This window comes from Ursus americanus, chromosome 8 (genome assembly GCF_024610735.1).
Source record: "Ursus americanus isolate L20-20 chromosome 8, mUrsAme1.1.p, whole genome shotgun sequence".
In the NCBI taxonomy this organism is placed as follows: domain Eukaryota; kingdom Metazoa; phylum Chordata; class Mammalia; order Carnivora; family Ursidae; genus Ursus; species Ursus americanus.
This window is the reverse complement of record NC_142134.1, coordinates 34,181,773-34,204,009: the sequence shown is the minus strand read 5'-3', so window position 1 is coordinate 34,204,009 and position 22,237 is coordinate 34,181,773. Positions and strand designations below refer to the sequence as shown.

Here is a 22,237-nt window from a genome sequence, read left to right as displayed (position 1 = left end):
TCAAAATATATATGTATATTTACATACAAACTCACATATATGCAAACAAGCTTTGAGAGGACATAAGAAATATTTCCACTCTTAATCTCGAAAAATCTCCCATGTACTCTGTGATCACATATAATCAATTTGAAATATATATTTATATATATATTTATATATAAACATGATTTATATGTAAATATAAATATATATTTTAATATGCAGCATATATTCAAATGATTTAGTAAATAATGTCTAGAAAATATTTTAATTGTTATAGTTTCAGAATGACAACATACAATGTATGTATGAATAAATGAATACAACACGAGAAATTATGTTTCACTTTTAATGTAGGTAGAATTTTCACAAGAAATTGAAATATACTTCTCAATAACATATTGAACAATAAAGAAAATAATAAATTACTATCAAAATGTGTAAAATTCAAGTGACCTAAATGTCACAATTTTTTACTTTAGAATTCAGGTGTTTTAATTGTCTTAAGCAAATAGTATTAAGAAATATTTAATGAAGTAAGAAAATCTTGTTTAAGGATCAATCTTTTGAAAATATATCAGATACTATTTTTTATTAGTCATATTTATGGTTTCTACTTTTTATTTGCCTCAGGATTACTCCTCTAAATTTAGCTAGAGTCTACCATTTAATATTTATACTCAGTAAAAGCACTGTAGTTTTTGAAATTCTGTTACATTATAGTCAACAATTGTCCAAGTCTGACTTATTGATCTTATATACTATTCTTCTATACATTTTTCCTACAGTATGAATGGAATCATTGCTGACTTTCTATGCATATAAGAATTGAATTTCTTCAAATAAATCTTGTGTTTCTTTCGTGCCCACAGAGACATCTGGATACTCATCAGAAGTGTAAAAATCCCAACTAGAAAAAAAAAAAGAAAGAAAGCCTTTCTTATTTCTATGATAGATACAGGAAGTTGTATTAGAAAAAAACTATCATATTTAGCTCTTAAAATATTTCTCAAGTGTTGTATACTTCTGTATCAATTTTCTTTACTCATATTAATTGCCTAGCATAATACATGTCAACCATTTTTATTGCATGGTTGAATAAATATAGAAAGTACTTAGCAGAGGTCAAAATAAATCCACCTTTTTTATATCCCACTGCCACAAAGTATTTCCAAATAAGGAATTTTTATCTCTGAATTTTTCAATAGCAGTTTTCTGTATGTATATAATATACATCTACAAACACACACATGCATATGGCAAACCGCATTACTTATGATTCAAAAATTTTATACAGTGTTACAAATAGTGGATGAAAAGGATGTAATACATACACTTTCCAATACATGCAGTTCATTTCAATTTAACTTTCTTATGTGTATTAAAATGCCCAGCATTTAAGATTACACACTTATGCTCCCAGCCTTCCCTTCAGAGACATCACGGACACTTGAAGGACACAGCACATACGCATGTCTGTCTGTGTTCATGCATAAGAGAGAGTTTCAAGTGAAGTGCATTATTACCACCAGTCCTATTAACAAATCCTTGCTGCTTAATAAATATGTTTGGGTTACATTTTCCAGGTTGGATTAAGCCACAATTACCTAGAGATTTGTGTTTCATTATGTTTTAATACTGATAAAAATATCCAAGATAAAAATAAAAATGGAAGCATAAAATCCTTTTGCAAAAATGCCAAACTTTAGCACTATAAAAACTTGTTCTCAGAAACCACTTCTCCTAAAGGTGCATTTACTTCAATGTCAAATAACCTAGGTCTTACCTGGCAGCGTTTGTGTCATGACTGTGAAACTAATCCATGATCCAATCTGTTAGATTAAAACATAAATTAATAAATACCTATGATTAATCTAGTATTTTTTTCATTTATGATATTATGTAGGTAATGTGAAAGCTTAAACACAGTAGAAAAACTATAGGTAGAAATAAATTTCCCTCAAAAATAATTTTGTTGTTAAACATGATCGTCACAATCCCCATAAACAGCATCATATTTATAAAACAAAATGAAAGATATTGTTCCAAAAACTTTGATGATAAAAAAAGAATCCTGAAACATCTCAAGGCATTTTATTTGAAGATTGTAAAGTTTTCTTTAAAAATAAATATATGTGAAAATATTCATTTTTTTGCAGCGAAAATTTTAGCTAAATGTTCCAATTTCTTATGCCTATAACTTGAATTGAAATAATATATCATAATTTATATCTCTGTGCCAAATCTACAGATAAAACCTGTGTATAACCATATATATTAAACTTTAATATATGTAAATACATAAACATATGCATTTAGTATCTCATAGAATAAAGTTACTTATTTACATACATAAATAGCATACCTCGTAGGTGTAGTTAGGACATGAAACGAGGAAAAACATCCATGTGAAGGGGTTATAATTTGGACTTGGAAAACAGGCATTAATTCCTTTTAGAAAGAAGAGTAAAATATCAATGATGCTACATATTGCAAATTTAATCATATATGTCTTATTTAATTCTAGATTCCCTAGAATAACTTATACTACATAAAATGCCATCATGTATTTATAGAAACCTATTTCCCAAATTACTCAGAAGAATCCCAGTTTCAAATGTTACGACCTTTTGACTCAAACAGAATAACTGCCATTTCCTATGTCTATAGCTATATTGCTATAAAATTACAGAATACAGCATGATAATCAGTTCTTTAAAATTCAATATATAAATGTTATTTTGCATAATAGATGCAGCTGAATTGCATACTGAAATCAGTAAATGTGCTTTAACAATTGCATGCTTCTTCTCTTTTAGTGTCAAAGAAGATGTTTTTGGTTGAGATTATTAAATACTTCAAACCTCCCTTTCTATTTAATTAGTGAAAATCCAAAGGGAATTTTATAAGGATGTCATTTATATTAGGAAAGTGTGAAAATCTCTCATAAGAGGATTACAGTGAATATCAGCATAGTTAATATTCAAAAATACCACATAAATTATTTCTGCTCAGCAATCAGGATTGTTATTTACAGTTTTCATTATACTTAACATATTGTCATTTGATTTTTGTGATTTTTTTGCCTTTCAATTTCTTTTAAGAAATATTTTAGATAATAAATTTATAATGATTTCAAGTTGAACTTTGAGCAATGACATTTGTAAAAGTAAATATGAATTATAAAATTACTGTTTATTCTCCATAGCAAGATTAATCAGATAACACATCAACTAATCTCTTTTAGTATAATTCTAAAGTCGTAATGAAATGTCAGTATGTTGTTTTCAGAATTGTAACTATTGTTAAAATATCAAAGTAAAAATATATTAGGTACAGTGCAGATTTCATGTACTGCTCATTTCAAGATAAGGATAAATACATATACCATTTAATATTACAGATTCTTTTGATAATGTACATGCAAGTGCCTTTGTGTAATGTTCATATATTCATCAAAAGAAAAGTGATTGAGGAACCTACTATCCATGTTATAGAAACTGAATTTCAGAGGTGGAAGATGTACACAAGATAATCTGTGTTAAACCTAGTTTATGACTGTTCAGCCTCTAGTGGTAGTGGAAATGTTCAGGGATCCACAAATACACATATTAGTAACCAATATGTCTTGGGACCCAGAAAAACATATGTATATAGATACTGTCTTGTGTATCTATTTACTGTTAATTTTAAGATGTAAGTTTAGATGTTACTAATTTAATATATTCCCATGAAATGTTTTCCCAAGCTATAGTTACTATTTATAATAGAACTTCTATTAAATAAAAGTCAGAAATGTTTTATATTGCAATCCTGCACCACCCAGATTCTTCTTCAGGTATAAGAGTTTATTCCACAGCTTCAGGGATAACTGCTTGCTGGCAGAAAACTTTCAACTCTCAGCACACTCTATGAACATTGTCTGGCAGAAGGGAGCAACGTTACCCAAGGTCACACTCATTCTTTGGTGTAGCCTTAATCCAATATTTGCTCAATATGGTAAATTGAGGACTCAACTCAGAATAACATTGATTGTTTATCCCAGCTGTAGAATGCCCTATAGGTTAATCTGAAACTGTATCATTCTCAATTTCCTCCCCAAACATGACATTTTTTCCCATTCATAAAGTCACTCTCTAACTGACCTCCTGAATGCTAACCTCCACTTCAGCATCTGCATCCCCAAAAACTGAACCAACAGTAGCTGTTACCAGGAATGGCCCAAAAAGCAGATAATGGAATGGCATTTTTGAGTGGAATGACCTACTGAAAAGCCTGCAATAAGCACTCCATCACTGATGGTAGGTCCTGAACATATGGTTGCTGGTATTCCCATGTTCTTTCCCATGTTCCATAGAACTTATAGGATACAACATTTTCAAAGCTATAAGGAATGTTTTAGTGAAAGGGGCACCTACAGCACTAAGATTAGTGTTGTCTCTCTGCAGTTCCAGGCTGAGTGTAAGTGATGCTATCTGAGAACTAGGTTGGACTAGTAGTGATTGGGATTTAAGGATCCTTCCTTCCCCTTCTCTGAAGTCAAAGGCACTTCTAGTTGCAGCACTTAGCTGTCATAAGGCAGAACCTGTAGTAAATTCAGAAGAAGCTTGATCCACAAAACATTATGGCTAGTTAAAATAACACAATGTTCCTAGAGGCTAGTTGATGTTTACCAAACAGTATTATTTCTGAATGTAGGTAAAATAAGAGATGGATAGTCCAAAGATTTGGGGCAGCTGACTTATAAAATTCCTTTCCCAGTTTTTGGACTTTAACCAGTTGTAAGACACTAAACTCATTGGTGGAAGAACAAACTGGGACCTCAGGAAAGAAGACCCTGCAACACCAAAACAAGGATCCATGAAAATTTTAACCTCAAGATGAGGATCTAGGTATGGGCCCCTGGGTGGCTGGTTCAGTCAGTTAAGCATCTCTTGATTTCAGCTCAGGTCATGATCTCAGGGTTGTGAGACTGAGCCCCATGTTGGGCTGCACGATGGGTATGGAGCCTGCTTAAGATTCTCTCTCTCCCTCTCCCTCCACACCTCCCCCATCCTTTTCTAAAAAAAAAAAAAAAAAAAAAAAAGAGGATCTAGGTCAAGGCAATAAGTAATCCCTAAGAAATTAAAAGTACATGTTGAGGGTAAAAGGAATCTAGCAGTTTGTGGAGGAGGAAATTACCGCAAATCAGTTGTTAACCAAGATCATATACCGTGGTGAAGGCTGTGCACTCACCGACTAGCATGTCTCTTTTAAATTTCCCCCAGAAAGAGAGGCCTACTGGCATCCTGATGGGGCTACTAGCAGAAAATATACAAAGAAGTGGATCTGTGAAACAAAAGGAAGAGACTGTGCTGGGTGCTGTGATACACTGCTAAGATCCCCAACAGGTATGATGGACTTCTTCCATAACTGCTGGGAGTGGTGGTAGTAGAAAGCTTTCAACTATCAGACCCTCTGAGAGGATGGTCTTGACTAAAGAGAACTGCCTTATCCTTGATCATTCAGATTTCTCAGAGATATCCACACCTAAATTACCTTTTTTCTAGTCATTCCAGCATAAGACAACCAGAAAAGTTATCCTAGCTTCAGACACCCCTATAGAATTGACCGAAGCCACTGAGGAGACAGCATCAATTTCCCACTTAGCAAAATTCTCCTTCCTTCCCTCTTTTCCATACTTTGTAATAAATTTCTTTTTAAACTTATTCTATATCAGATTATGTCTCCTGGGGAACACATTTTGGGACACCTTGTTTAAATAATAAATATTAAATGGTACCCCTACACATAATTTCTGACTAACGCACATCTAAGAAAGAGATATTACTACAAAGTTCAATTAGTATGCAATGGGGAATAAAAATTCAGGAACAGTAGAAACTTCTTCAAAGCCATCAAAAGAACTGACATTTTAAAAAGGAGCTTATGTAAGAAAAAAAAAAAAGAATGTACTGTATGTATAGAAATCTAGAATTCATGATAAGAAAAAGAAGGTCTACCCTGAGAAAAGGTCTGATACCTGATAGATCAGAACACTGGATATGAAGAACCGAAATGAGATGAAATGATTTGAAAGTAGTGAAACCAGAAGGTTTTCATCTTAGAAAGCACTGCTTCCATGAAAAGTAGTATTGGAGAGCAGTTCATGGGGAAGACATTGCTTGGAGGCTTAGAGGAGAAAGAAAAGAAGGAAACAGTCCTTGGAATTGTGGGATTTAGAAAAAAGGAGTATTTAAAGAATCCAGACACAATAAAGCAACCCCCCTCCTTTCCAGAACACACTTTAGGGACTCCACTTCAAGCACCCCATCTGTAAAAAAACATGTTATTTCTCTTTTAGGACAATCCAAACACTTAAAAATGAACATAAATTGATCGGCATTCATATAAGTCTTCTGTGTCAATAAATAGGAAGTTCCTTTTTCCATGCTGATAAAAATACCCCCAAAAAATAAAATTGAAAAATTTTAACAGGACATGCCTACACAGAAGCATTTGCAGATACCAGAGAACATAACCATTAATTCCCAAACTCAAAATAAATATGGCCCAAACTGGAAGAAAAAAAGATGAAAGGTGATTGTACTCAAGAAAGAAACTGTAGAAAAAGTAAAAAATTCGTCTCAGTAATATAGACATTTCAATTTGTCTAAGAATGGAATGTTCAATAGAATAGGGGATATTATGTAGATGAACAAATACAGACAAAAACAAAAAGCTAAAAATTGAAAGAGATAGATATTAAAATATAAAGATATAACTTATATATAATTTACTCCCCTGATAAAGTCCACAATGCAACAAAACAAATTTTAAACTATGAGAAAACTTTCTAGAACTAAAAAATGACAACAACAAAAAAGACATGAATCAACCTACTGGAAGATTACATCATGTTTCTGGGAAAAGTAACCTGAAATTATGAACTCTAAAACATAACCTACAAAATTAATAGACTTAGTGGTAAAGAAAAAGTCTTTTGAGTCTCAAGGCAAAAGGACCAAGTCAATTAACAAAGAAGAGAAGATTAGATTGGCGTCTTGATTTCCCAAGAGCAACGTACAAGCAAGATAAAGGGTGGAGCAAACACTGAAGAAAAAAGTCTTTTTCAGGGGCACCTGGGTGGCACAGCGGTTAAGCGTCTGCCTTCGGCTCAGGGCGTGATCCCGGCATTACGGGATTGAGCCCCACATCAGGCTCCTCCGCTATGAGCCTGCTTCTTCCTCTCCCACTCCCCCTGCTTGTGTTCCCTCTCTCGCTGGCTGTCTCTCTCTCTGTCGAATAAATAAATAAAATCTTAAAAAAAAAAAAAAGTCTTTTTCACATGAACAATTCCAAAGTCATATTTGACTTCAGAAACATGATGATTTAAAATTTTCAAATTGTGATACCATAATCCAAATAGATGAAGAAACTTGAGCAAGGTGACCTTGTTAGAGGTTCATAGTTAAGACTAAATTAGTGATACTCATAACTTTGGCAGTATTAGTATTTTTACAGGGTTGTATTGTGTTTCTACACCAAAAAGAAATCAGACGTTTTTCAATTGGGCTTCAAATGCATCCAAAGAGAACTCAGTAAATCTATGAATTTGGATCAGATAAAAATGGCATCCAACCACTTAATGAAATGTAGGCTCTTCTTTAATGCAAAAGCAGACAATAAACCACAATAGCATTGGCATTAATTTGTTAATATATTTCAGCAAGAGAAAGTACAAATATTTTCAAATCGTATTGTAGTTATTTTAGATATCTATATATCAATATCTATCTCTGTATATAGTCATCAACAGTCAAAAAATTGACTAGTTATCACAGTATTATATAATTTTATAATAAAACATGTTATATATTACACCTGTTGTATATATTCACAAATGTTGTAACATAATAAATTTCCTTTGTAACTCTACATATTATATGAAAAAAATATTTTGAAAAGTGTTTCACCAGCCTGCTGGAAATGTGCAAGGTAAGAAAATAAGACATTCAGGTAGATGTTAAAACACACTTGAGGCAAATATACCTTTATATTTGCAGCTAGACTGATAACGACATGAAATCCAAATGTTGACCATTGCCATTTAAAATTATGATTAAATGATGTATCATGTACAAAAAGCAGTATGAATCCATACCTATAATTAAGTGTGAATGAGAAGATTCATTTACTAAGAATATCTTTATGTAAACACTGTGAATTTTGTGAAATACTTTGACTAACTACTAAATTCAAAATGTCCTCCCAGGCACTGCTATTACAGAGCTACTGATCTTTGCCAAACAAAGATCACTTTTTTTAGAAAAAAGTTTAAGTCACCGGAAATACAGTGGGATTATATCAATTACTATGCAAATTAGATCAAAATTGAGAGTTAAGCTAAGAAATTGGCATTTATCACTGGATTTTATACTTCCTTAATTCTTAGTTATCTGTTTATTTTTTACATATTTAAGTGAGATTGTCATTGATGTGGGGGGCATTTCATTTTAGAGAAAACATTATTAGAAAATACGATTTAGTTCAAATATTTGAAAAATTTAGGCATACAGAGAATAGAATTGGGACATATTGTCTTAAATGTTTCCAACTATTGTTTTAAAAAATTGTTTACTGAAGTCTTTTAAAAATAAAAATTAACATTGTTTAGAGAAGATAAAGAAAAAGAGACTGACCTGTATGATTGGGATGAGCCAAGATTACATTGATGAAATGATTTCCAGCTTCACAAATCTGTAAAACATTTTATACTTTTCAGTGTGATCTACATGCTCCTCTTTAAAAATCATATTCTATAGATTCACCAATATCCATGTAATATAGTAATCCTAAAGATCCAAGAAATATATTATTACTCTAATTGTAAGAAGGAAGCTTGTATCATAACAATGAAAGAAGCTGTTGTAGATATATATTGAATTAACATAATGAGTCACATTGAGATAGAAACTTTGGAGATATTATTGATCCCTTTTGATAACTAGGTTCAAATTCCCTTGTTAAAAATCAGGTTGTGCTGATTATACACTTTGTATTTGTTTAGTAGGTAAGTTTCCGTGGCATGGAGAGACAAGTCAGGTCAGCGAAGATAGACTTGGTGTAGGTATGCATGTTCTAAATTCATTAGCACAGTAGCAACCCTGCTACTGCAAGGATAGTAGTGTGATGCCCAGCTGGTTTCAGCTCAGTTTAGAAAACCGAGTGTAAGCAGTACTGTCCCACAAAGACATTTGCTGCTTGTCTGTCATCTGGCCCCTTGATCATGTACACTCCACTAGCCATCCCAGTCAAGAGGCCACTATAACCGTCTAAGAAGCTCAAGTCTTACTAACATCTCCAGGAGTGGGGTTAATGATATTCCCAATTTGCAGGCGCCTGGGTGGCTCAATGGGTCGGGTGTCTGACTTCAGTTCAGGTTGTGATCCTGAGGTCCTGGGATCGAGTTCCGCTCGGGATCCCTGCTCATTGGGGAGTCTGCTTCTTCCTCTACCCCCTCCCCCATTCTCATGATCTCTCTCTCTCTAATAAATAAATAAAATAAAAAAAAATAATGTTCCAAATTTGCAACATGTGTCCTCAGAAGTTAGTATCCTTTCCTTTCTCATATATATGCCTGATTAACACAAGGTATGTATTCAAAATTTGAATACTTTGTTATTAATAACAGATTGTTATCCAAAATCATTATTGTTTAGAGTCATCCAAATTTTCACTATAATATATCCCATAAATTGAGCATGTTTTTAACTTAGTGTCTTTAATGCTATTAATCTCTTAACGTATACCTGATTTTGTTCTTTTCAACAATGTCTGTATGGATTTCTTCACATATAATAGTTTTGTAATTGTAGAAGTTTCCTAGTTTCTCAAGTTATCATTAGGAATAAAAGCTGAATTTTACATTTTCAGATAATAATTTTATAGTTGAACTTATTTATAGGTGAATGTGGCTAAGAGTGTGAGCCATTGTTGGATGAATTTGTGCTCAAATGCCTCATCTTTTACCTTTTAGAGATTACATGATTAAGACATCTGAAATCCCATTTCTTCACCTAAATGCTAATTTTACTTTCTGTCTCATGATGGTTATTTTAGGATTATTAAATGAAATCAACTGTCTGACATATGAGTTACCCAATAAAACTGTGATAATTTTAGTTACCAATGTCATCAATTAAGAACTTCTTCAGAGAATTACCGTACATTGATTAATCATACGTCTCTAAATTCCTATCTCACACAATGGCAACACTACAAAACATGTAATTACTAAATTAATAATTTGTCATATTTGTTTGGTCTTCCATCTTTTGCTCATCTTTCAGTCAAATGGCATGTCATACTTTTTTTTCATCACTCACAGTGCCAAATGCAAAATGGAATATATGATAAAAATACTTATTAATAAGCAAATTAACTTACCAAGTTTTTGTGAACAAATTATATTTTAGAAATTATGGTTTTTCTTCTGGTAAAACATATTCATTTTATGATTATCAATATTTTAAACTCATTCAACCATCAAAATATTTTCTCCTTCCTACTTTCACAACACAACTAAATATGAAAACATCAATCTTCTACCCAAAGTATAGGCCATGGAAAATGAGCATTTAGGCTTCAGTTGGACTACTAGCTGTATACTAATGCCATAATTTATCATTAGGTGCCCCTTCCCCCCGACCCCCAAATAAAGCATATAACATACTGAAATAAGAAATATGAGAGAACGGGATTTAAAAAAGTGGTAAATAATCCAACTTTTCTATCTTGTTATCTACAGATGAAATGCATATCTCTATACATTCTAGGGGTTGAGAGAAAAAAAAATCAGCTATATCTATCTGTATGCTTAGAAATACTTAGTTTATCATCGAGTTAGCAAATCTATAATGAAGAGCATTTGTGAGTATTTTCAACTTTCACCTTAAGCACTGGCTTTAAAACTCTGAAGAATGAATGTGTCCAATATAGGTTAATTGACCTAGATAAAAATGGTTGATATAATTTCCTCTTGGGTCAGAGCTGAGTAAGATTAGAAAATTCAGTCAGTGCTATAAAACTCAATATATGGTTTTATCACTGAATAAAATTTCAGAAGCACATTAAATGTGAAACACTGTAACATTTTCCAGTATGACTTACACATTTCTACTGGGTTGATTCTTCTCTAAATCAGATATCTTCATCTGGCACGTTAAATGTAAACACAACAATTTCATAAATAAAGTTTGAGGAAGTTGCTATCATTAGGTTTGATTTTTACATTACTTAAATGTTAAATTATCTTACATAGTAAAATATACAGATGTCTAGAAGAGACCCAACTTGCAGAGATCTACTTTTATATAATTTTTCTAATGATCATTCTTGCAAGCTTCAAGAAGTGAACATTCTCTACTTACATAAGTGAAAACAATGTGTCTATAGAATAAAATCTAGCGGCTCTTGGGTGGCTCAGTTAAGTTGTCTTCGGCTCACATCATGAACCCAGGATCCTGGGATTGAGTCCTGCATCCAGCTCCCTGCTCAGTGGGGAGTCGTCTTCTCCCTCTCCCCCTGCCCCCTGTCCATGCTCTCTCTCTCTTGCACTCCCTCTCTTAAATAAGTAAAATAAATCTTTAAAAAAATAATAATAAAATCTAAACACCCTAATACAGAATTTGTAGCCATCAAATAGTCAGGCTCTGTCACTTTGTCTTAGTAAAAATCTTTCGGTTTCCACAGTAAAAATAAGTAACATTTATTCTGTGATCTAATAGTATTTTTACAGGAATGAAAATTATCTATATTATTTCTGTATGTATCTGTTCTCCCCAAATATTTATATATGTTACTATTATTATTAATTATTGGCAGATATTAGTTTATAATTTGAGCAATGTAATGACCATTTCATTAATATAATTTAAAAAATTGAATCTGCTTAAATGTTTCTAACACTGATAATCAGGTTTGTTTTGAATTTCAGCTATTTTAATTTTCTCTATTTCAGATGATAATAATTATTATTATAAGTCATGCCTTATTTATTTTGTCTTACTATTTCAAGAATAAGGAAAATCTTAGATCATTATATAATTATGGAAAGTTTCATTGTGATATGTATCAACTAACTTCTTGAGAAGTTAGTCTGTACTCTAAAGGATAAAACACACGTGCATAGACATGCTATTTGATAATATAGGCCAATATTACACTCTTTTAGCATCATAAGTTTTATAACTTATGATGATATATCACTATGAAAGCATTATAAAAGTTTATTCTAATTCCTTATCTCTATTTTTTTAAATTAGGAAAGCCATTTATATACATTTCAATAAAAAATGCATAACGTGCATTGTGTTCCAGAATAAATATGTCCAATATGTTAATTATGGGTTTATCAGAAAATATATATACTAACCAATACTTTTTTCTTTAAGACTTTTTTTTAAGAGTAGTTTACAGTAAAATCAAGGGAAAGTTCCAGAGATTTTTCATATATCCCCTGCTCCTGAACATGCATAACTTTTCCCATTATCCATGTCCTCCACCAGACTGGTACATTTGTCATAGCTGATGAACCTACATTGACAGATTATAATCACCCAAAGTCCCCAGTTTACATTAGAGTTCACTCTTGGTGTTGTACATTCTGAGTTTGGACAAATGTATAATGTCACATATCCATTATCCATTACGGTATCATACAGAGTATTTCACTGCCTAAAAATCCTCCGTACTCCTCTTGTTCATTCCTCTCTCCCCAACCCTTGCCAATCACTGATCTTCTTACTGTTTCCACAATTTTGTTTTTTTCAGACTGTCATATAGTTGGAATCATACAGTATTTAGACTTTTCAGAAGGGTTTCTTTTCCTGAGTAATATTCCTTTAAGCTTTCCCCATGTCTTCTCATGGCTTGATAGCTCATTACTTTTTAGCACTGAGTAATATTTCATTATCTGGATGTATCATAGTTTATCTATTCATCTACTTTGCAACATCTTAGTTGCTCCCAAGTTTTGACAATTATAAATAAAATTGTTGTAAACATCCATTTGTAGGGTTCTATGTAAATATAAGTTTCTAATTCCTTTGGGCAATACCCAGAAGCACAATTGCTGGATAATATGGTAAAGGTGTATTTAGGTTTGTAAGAAACTGCCAAACGTTTCTGAAAGTGACTAGATCATTTTGCACCCCCCCCCCCACAGCAATGAATGAGAATTCCTGCTGTTCTACATCCTTATCTTCATTTGGTGTTGTCAGTGTGCTAGATTCTTGGCCATTCTAATAGGTTTGTAGTGCTATCTTATTTCAATTTGCATTTCCCCGATAGGATATGATTTGGAGCAGCTTTTAATATGGTTATTTGCTAGCTGTGTATCTTCTTTGGTAAGGTGTCAGTTAAGGTCTTTTGCCCATTTTTTAATTGAGCTGTTTGTTTTCTTATTCTTGCATTTTAAGAACACACTGTATATTTCAGAAAATGTTCTTTTATCAGATGTGTCTTTGCAAATGTTTTTCCTAGTCTATGCTTTCCTTCTTATTCTCTGACATCGTTCCTTGTGGACCAGAAGTTTTTAAGATGAATGAAGTCCAGCTTATCAATTATATCCTTCATGGATCATTATTTAGTATTTTATCTTAAAAGTCATTGTGGTACATAAGTCATGTAGGTTTTCTCTTATGTCATCATCTAAGAGTTTTACGGTTTTGCATTTTGTGCTTTGGTCTGTGATCCATCTTGAGTTAATTCTTGTGAAAGGTATAAGTTCTATGTCTAGATTCATTTTTTTTGTATGTATGTATCTAGTTGCTCCAGTACCATTTATTATGATTTATTTGCTCTATTGTATTGTCTTTGCTCTAACCAATACATGTCACTTTTGAAAATGAGTAACTGTAGGGTTCTAAATAAAATTCAGCTATTACATTTATATGATTGCAGGATATGAAAAATAAATTTTAGTAGTTATTTTATGAATTTATTGCATGAAACTAATATTTTATTGTATAAACTTGTTATACTTGCTATAGGAGATGATATTTTCACTCAATAAATTGTAACTCAAAGTATTTGATCTTGAAATTGATTTAGTGTTTAAAAATAGTCTATTTTATTTCTGTAGCCCATTTGATTACCGTAATTCTAGGTATACCTAATTTATTTTTTTCTAATCCATAGAGCTTTCATGAAATATCATATAACACAAGAATGTGCACGTACAGTGCAAGACTATAGTCTAAAAAATAGCACCATACAGTAAAATTTTAAAGATAAAGATACTTCATTAATACTGACTATTTTAAATTATTGTTAAAAACACACTTATGATGATTTTTTGAGAAATTATTTTTTATTAGCTTTCATACTATATATTTTAGCAATGATAATTTTTTTTAAAGATTTTATTTATTTATTCGACAGAGAGAGAGACAGCCAGCGAGAGAGGGAACACAAGCAGGGGGAGTGGGAGAGGAAGAAGCAGGCTCATAGTGGAGGAGCCTGATGTGGGGCTCGATCCCAGAACGCCGGGATCACGCCCTGAGCTGAAGGCAGACGCTTAACCGCTGTGCCACCCAGGCGCCCCAGCAATGATAATTTTTATCATTATATAGTAATGGCTGATTTTAATTTAAATTATTACTATTTTTAGGAGTATTAGCTGAAAAATAATGAAAATTAGAAAAAATTATAATAAAATAAATTTGCATTAATTTTACATTGTTAGGGACTCCTGGGTGGCTCTGCCAGTTAAGCATCTGCCTTCAGCTCAGGTCATGGTCTCAGGGCCCTGGGATCAAGTCCCACATTGGGCTCCTTGCTCAACAGGGAGCCTGCTTCTCCCTCTGCCTGCTGCTCCCACTGCTTGTGCTTGCGCTCGCTCTCTCTCTCTGGCAAATAAATAAATAAAATTTTTAAAAATAATTTTATATTATTATTTTTAAGACTAGTCTTCTAAACAAATTACTGAAGAAGCAGTACTCCAACCAAATTTAGGTATAAAAGTTGGTTCCTACCTATGTTATTTATCTTAGATACTCGAGGGGAAATGAGAGGAAACCAAATTGGCAAATGATAAGAAAACGTAGAGTGCTAAACTTTGTTTTAAGTCTTCAATAAAAAGTACTGTCAATCATTTTATTGGTGTCTATCAACAGTAGGCAAAATATCAGAAAAAACTCTCACAACCAAACCTGAGCATGCTGCCTGAGAATGAAAGCACTTACCTTTGGCACACTTTTCTTCCCTCATTTATCTCCTCCACAAATACCCAACATTTGAGCAGTTTCCTGGCCTTACTTCGGTTTCCTTAGCACGGCCCCACTCTCCTCCACCCTTGTTAAAAGCTGTGATATATTGTTCCCAGCATCCTCCCCCTAATCAAAAATGACTGTTCTGTGCCCAAGGTCCTTCTGGGTTCAATGTTACAAGAGAAGGTGTGACTGCTTGATAAGAGCATAATTTATTACTTCTCCAAGAATATTTGCATTTTAATAAAAAAAAACTTTAAATGAGTGGATAACTAATGGTGAGACTGAAGCCACAGAGGCAAAACCAGGGAGAAGAGTGATTTTCAGTACTTTGCAAACCATGTCTTATATGTTATTATTTATTTCTCTCATTTTCTATATTATTGAGGAAGTAAGAAATGCGAGGAAAATATTTCTTTTCTGGTGAAGTGATCAATGTATAAAGAATTCACAAATCATAAACTGTTTCTGGGGAGTAAAAATAAACAGGAAGAGTGGATAAAGAAAACAGGATTGTTATTTGTTAAATAACAAAATATTAAAAATTATAGACTGTATTTTGTTTTGCAATAGTGCTTTCATTCCTTTGTGGGTGGACTTGGGTTCAGAGAATGAGGAGAGATCATAGAAATATGAAGAGACTGGATTATTGTATATCACCACAATATTTCTAGCAGAAAAATTAAGATCTAAAAGTTGTGGTGAAAGATACTCTGATGTCTTTACAAATGTGCCTATATTTGATTCTACTCCTTTGATTTTTTCCCTTGTAGATTTTGTGATATCAGAACATACTTGAGGGAACAAAGTCATGTTGAAAGTCAGAAAGAACTTACAGCGGGGGAGGTGATTAAATACTTCTCAGAATATAGTATCTACATGACAAAATTCACCAAAATCAAAGATTTTCCACAAGGAATTATACCTCACTTTGGAATATGTTAGGTGTGCATTGTAAAGTGTGTTGTTTTGCTTACAATAGATTTTGCTTAGTATATTAGAAAGCTTAGAATTGCAATAGGAAAAAAAAACAAACAAACAAGAGGAGGGAGCAGAAGAGAAAATTATAATTGCTAATGGTTAGTCCACAAAATGGATGATTCATGCATGAGTAATTAAGAATTAACTATGACCATATTTCACACATTGTCATATATTATCTCCTAACCAGGTGATAATTTGGCTCTACACAACAGCAGAAGCAAAATTAACTTTAAATGGATAATGCTTTTTTTCTTATGTTAAGAGGGTACATATATCAACAAAATGAACAGGAAGTTTTGCAAACATTAGCAAAAAGAATTAGCACTTTCAATTAAGATAGGCATTTTCTGATTAAACTTTATATTATACAAGATTGGCCTATGAATTTCCCCTCTTTTCCCTCTACATAATAATAAGTGATTATATTATATGCAGATAATCTTAATATAAAATAATTTTAAAAGCACTTGACTTAAACATAGGTGCTTTTCTTTCCAAACCATTTGCATATACGTTTCTTGTGATAAATGTGAAAGGCACACACTTAAGCATTCAGTTATTGTGAATGAAAAAAGAATTTAACCTTGAAATATAGAATTTTATGTTCACAATGATACAGTAGGCATCTTCAGTTTAGGTAATACATGTGCAAACTCAAATCATTTGTTGTTACATCCTGTATTAGAATCAGTTTCCTAAAATTTACATCTTAATATCATATTTTATTTGTGAAAATTAAATGTGTTTTGCCTACCTGGAACATTATTAAGAAGTTCAGGGCTAGCAGGACTTTTTAATTTGTCATCACAATTTATAATTTTAGGACCCTTCTGTCTCATTTCTTAATTTCTATGTGCAACAGAATTACATTCAAAATTTTGACTTTTACATAAGATTATTTCATATACTCAATACTACCCATAATTAAAAGCACAGGTTTTTCCTTTTATCTTAATTTAAGTCTATGATTGGAACAGTCAATGTTTGTTATGTGCTTAGAAATGTGGAATTAAAGTTACCACACTTACTTCTTGTCTGTATTGGATTTAGTCAATGGTACTATTTATCACTATTTGTTTATTTTGATACCTTGGCCCTTACAAGCCAGCAACTGTGATAAAATTTTATGACTTGCCTAATTCTCCTCCTTCTTATTTTTTCCCCACTTGAAATGTATAAAAAAGCATTGATTAATAAATCATGTGTGAAGATTAAATACTAGTAACTTAATTAGGAGGCAACATCTTTAAAAGTCATTTTTCATATATATTGCAAACCATTAGAATTTTGCTTGTTTTTAATTATGCCTCTTTTTCACTTAAAAAATATTATAACTGCTATGACAAGTGTTTTAAAAAGCAATAACTTTTCTTAGAGTGCCTGGGTGGCACAGTCAGTTAAGCATCCATTCTTGGTTTCAGCTCAGGTTGTGGTCTCGGGATCATGATCTCCAGATTGTGATCTCAATATCATAAAATCGAGCCCCACGTCAGGCTCTGTGCTCAGGGCAGAGTCAGCTTAAGACTCTCTCTCCCTCTCCCTCTGCTCCCCCACCTCAAATAAATAAATAAATAAATCTTTTTAAAAAATTTTAAAAACTACAACTTTTCTTAAAAGTTTTCTTTTATACTAGAGCCATGGATTCACAGCTATACTACATTAGAGAAAAGGAAAGAAATCAAGAATATTAAATAGGAGATGTGTAAATATTTACACAAAAATAACAGAAAACAAGCTGCAAAAATGTATAGTGGCTAACATCATAAGGAGGAGAAAAATAAGAGAAATCAGATATAAATCTAAAATATATAAAAATAAAAACCAAATACGCGGTTATTGTTTTGTTTATCCACTAATTAATTCTTGCAGCTGCTCAAATTTACCGAGTAGTTAATATACAGAGATCATTTGACTTGGTACAACATGGGTTAACAATAAAGGCATCAAAATGAATAAATGGAAGCCTTGCTATTTATGAGTAATATGCACATGTGGAAAGTTAAAAGGTGGTGATATATCGACAATATATTTGCTTAAGAAATTATGAATAAATAAATGATTTTTGTTATTCATTCAAGCAAGGAATATTTCTTTTTTTTTTTTTTAAAGATTTTACTTATTTGACAGAGATAGAGACAGCCAGCGAGGGAGGGAACACAAGCAGGGGGAGTGGGAGAGGAAGAAGCAGGCTTCCAGCAGAGGAGCCCGATGTGGGGCTCGATCCCACAACACCGGGATCACGCCCTGAGCTAAAGGCAAATGCTCAACCGCTGTGCCACCCAGGCGCCCCAGGAATGTTTCTATATGCACAAAACTAGGTGCTTAAAATATTAAAGCAGGACTTGCTCCTGCCACAGCTAACAAGTAGAGGATGTTATTAACTAACGTATTAATTAAAATCCCCCCCCCACACACACACGGGTTCGCATGAGAGCTCCTGACAAAGTGTGTTATTTGTGCCTTGTATGAAATGGTGGGGTATAAGTTATTCAATACCAACTTCACAAAGGATATAGACTTAAATATGAATCAAGGAAATTTATCAATACATCAGGGACAGGAATCATGGTAGTTAATCTATCAAGGACAAGAATGAGGAAGAATATGAATAAAGAATAGAAGCAAGGGTTATTTTTTTTTTTTGAAGATTTGATTTATTTATTTGGCAGAGAAAGAGACAGCCAGTGAGAGAGGGAACACAAGCAGGGGGAGTGGGAGAGGAGGAAGCAGGCTCCCAGTGGAGGAGCCTGATGCGGGGCTCGATCCCAGAACTCTGGGATCACGCCCTGAGCTGAAGGCAGGTGCTTAACAACTGAGCCACCCAGGCGCCCCAGAAGCAAGGGTTATATACGGTAGAATTATATGGTGTATGAAGCAAAATATGCGTTTAATGAAATAATGCATTTCAGAAATAATAAATACTCTGTTGTATTCAGATTGATGTGTACCTAATTCAAACAATGCATAGGTAAAGTTAAATAGAATAATCTAAATAACTGGATTAAAAACACTTAGAAAAGACCTGTCTTTCATTCAGAAAAACAGACTGTTTTCATTCAGAATAAGTTAAATTAACAATTACACCAAAAGGTTTTTTTAGATGTTCATCTATTAGACTCATAAAACTTTTTGCTCTTAGGGGTTTGTAAGTGTATAGACAATAGGAAAAATTACTAAGTATGATTTTTTTTCAAATTTTGCTAAATTTCAAATTATTCCAATCATCCTTCATAGATGAGTAGAACATTTTGATTAAAAGATTTAGAGAGCAAAAAAAAAAAATTAGAAAGCTAAAAAAAAAATTAGAGAGCTAATGGCTTGATTCGGGGTAATTGTTAGACTTACTCCACTTAATATCATTAAGTATATAATATAAAAATAGATCATATTTTCTACCTGTGAAATCCTCAAATATAATTTGTTTTGCATTCTTAGTAGCACTACAATTAGAGCATGAATAGCAAGTAATATAAATAATACATACCAAAAAATTGATAGCAGATACTGTGACTTGCCGGTTTCCAAATGCTGAAAAATAGGAAATAAGATGTAATGCAAACATTCATATTTTGGATTGCCACACTATAAACATATTTGAAGCAATGTTTATTGGATATTACTATCCTCTGATCCAAAGCACGATGGTGTATGTAATTGACCCTTTGGGATAGTACATTTGCGATCTAAAAGGATGAAAATATTTTTGCTTTCAAATTTTCTAGTCACCTAATTATATTTAGAATACAGAAGGAATCTATTTTTAATTTGTATTATTAACTCTTTGAAGGCAGATTTAATCTTTCATTTGTCACCTTAACAGCACATCATATGGCATAATATATGATGGCACCAAATGATAGCTCTTGTTTTTTAATGTTTAACAACAAAAGAAACATGCTAATAAAAAAAACTATTTTTTAATTGATATTTTCTAATAGGTAATATTTTAAGTGTTTTTTTTATTTTTCATCTTAAAACAAGTATATGAGGTAAGTATTAATGTTCTCATCTTAAAGTAAAGAAAAATATAGCTTACATAAGTTCCCAAATAATATAGAATAAGGAATAAAATAGAATTTAAGACACTGTCCTAATGTTACCTTTTTCATGGTAGAGAAGGTGGGATATACAAAAGTACAAAAAATAAATTTTTCTGACAAGCTTATCATCTGTACTAAGAGTTGCATTTCTTTTTTCCACTTTTATGTGTGTGCACATATAAATTGTATTTATGTAAACACATACAAAATTATGTCTCACTTTAAATCTTGCATATTTTATAAGAATATTTTAAAGGTTTTTCTAATATTATTAAACATTCATTATAAAAACTATGACAACATCTACATCATAATGTATAATGTAGTTAGCTCTAAAAACATTAAATATTATCTAATTGCTGTGTAATTAGTGCTACTTTAATTTTATGTATGTTAAGTAATATTGCTTCAAACATCTTTCTTTATAAGTCTTTTATTGAAGTTCCAGTTCCATGGGCCAGAAATTTAAAGGATAATTTAGTCAAAAGTTATATAAGTATCTATGCATGGATATATGGAGATATATATATATATAGAGAGAGAGAGAGCGCGCACGCACATATATATATAAAATATATAGCAGTATTGGAAGTTTTGTTTTTATGAAGTGCATATTTCTAAATATGAAATGAAATACATTAATACATTAATGGAGAAAATTTGAAAAAAAGATAAAAATGTAAAGGGAAATAAAATACATTAAAATCCCATTATCCATGGTAAATCAGTTACAACTCAGATTTTCCTTTGGAAATATACATATTTGTTATACACTTTTTACAGTATCTGATAGAATACTTTTATAAACACTTATTCCTTAATACTATATTTGCCATATAATTAAATATTCTTTAGCTAAAACAAAATATATATATTTTTTATTTATGCCTACTTCTAGACAAAACTTCATTCATTCAACAATAGCTATTAGGAATGAGACAGGCACTGTACTGTGTGCTTGTGATAAAATCAATTATAAACTAAGCTAGAAGTAACTCTTAATAAAAATTACTGTCTGACAAGGAAACAAATAATAATCACAAGATAACAAAGGGAAGTCTGAAACCCTGATAAGTGTTACTAAGAAAGACCTATATAGTATTTAATGTAAGATCTAAAATGAAGGATTTATCAGGGAGATCAGGCAGTACTGAGTACATGGTTGAAATCTGATTTCTAAAATGAATAGATATTAACATAGACAAGAGAGGGGTTCAGAACATTTCATGTAGCAGGACAGTAAAGATATACCTTGCTTTCACTTTTTAATGAAAATAAATAATGATGTGATAAAAACAGGTACAGGGACAAAGAGTATAATTTTTAAAATATTTTTAGTGTTTATTTCCAAAAAGTAATGTCACAGAGAGTGTAATTTGAAACAAACTTTCCAGAAAAAAATTTTAGCCATCATTAAAACTTTCTGTAATTTTTTTAAAAGATTTTATTTATTTATTTGTCAGAGAGAGAAAGACAAAGAGCACAAGCAGGGGGAGGGAGGGGCAGAGAGAGAAGCAGGATCCTCGCTAAGCAAGGAACCGGATACGGGGATACGGGACTTGATCCCAGGACCCTGGGATCATGACCTGAGCCGAAGGCAGAGGCTCAACCAACTGAGCCACCCAGGTGTCCCAAAACTTTCTGTAGTATTCTGTAGTACTTTTATAATTTTTATAATATTTTACATTTGGCAAGAAAAAAAGTTGTTTTTCTTTGCTGCTGATACTAACATTTATGTGTTAAGTTTTCTGAACATATGCATGCCAGTTTGCAGTTAACAGAATATTCCTGCCATTGGGCAGTTTTCAATTACGATAATTGTTTCCTATGTACTTTTAAATATTTTCAAGAACTATGAAAAATGACGTCCTTAATGGTCTATGTGGTAGAAATACATAATAATAATACTTTGTTTTTTTTTCAAATTAATGTGTGTGAATGTACAGATGCTATTAATTTTATGCAGTCAAATCTGTGGAG

At 32.1% G+C, this 22,237-nt stretch overlaps 1 protein-coding gene across 2 annotated transcripts in view; it reads right to left on the bottom strand.

Annotated features, from left to right (window-relative positions):
- Positions 1-328: 328 nt before the first annotated feature.
- TECRL (trans-2,3-enoyl-CoA reductase like) overlaps positions 329-22,237 on the bottom strand; it is a 96,870-nt gene continuing 74,961 nt past the window's right edge. The window contains exons 7-11 of one of the 2 annotated variants that reach the window (XM_087864111.1): positions 19,702-19,745; positions 8,664-8,721; positions 2,348-2,433; positions 1,769-1,814; positions 329-892 (exon numbers count right to left, since the gene is read on the bottom strand). In XM_087864111.1, coding sequence (XP_087720237.1) covers positions 765-892; positions 1,769-1,814; positions 2,348-2,433; positions 8,664-8,721; positions 19,702-19,745 — 362 coding nt within the window. In that variant the 3' untranslated portion in view covers positions 329-764. The remainder of the gene's footprint in view (positions 893-1,768; positions 1,815-2,347; positions 2,434-8,663; positions 8,722-19,701; positions 19,746-22,237) is intronic. The other variant, XM_045771495.2, reaches the window with a different exon arrangement.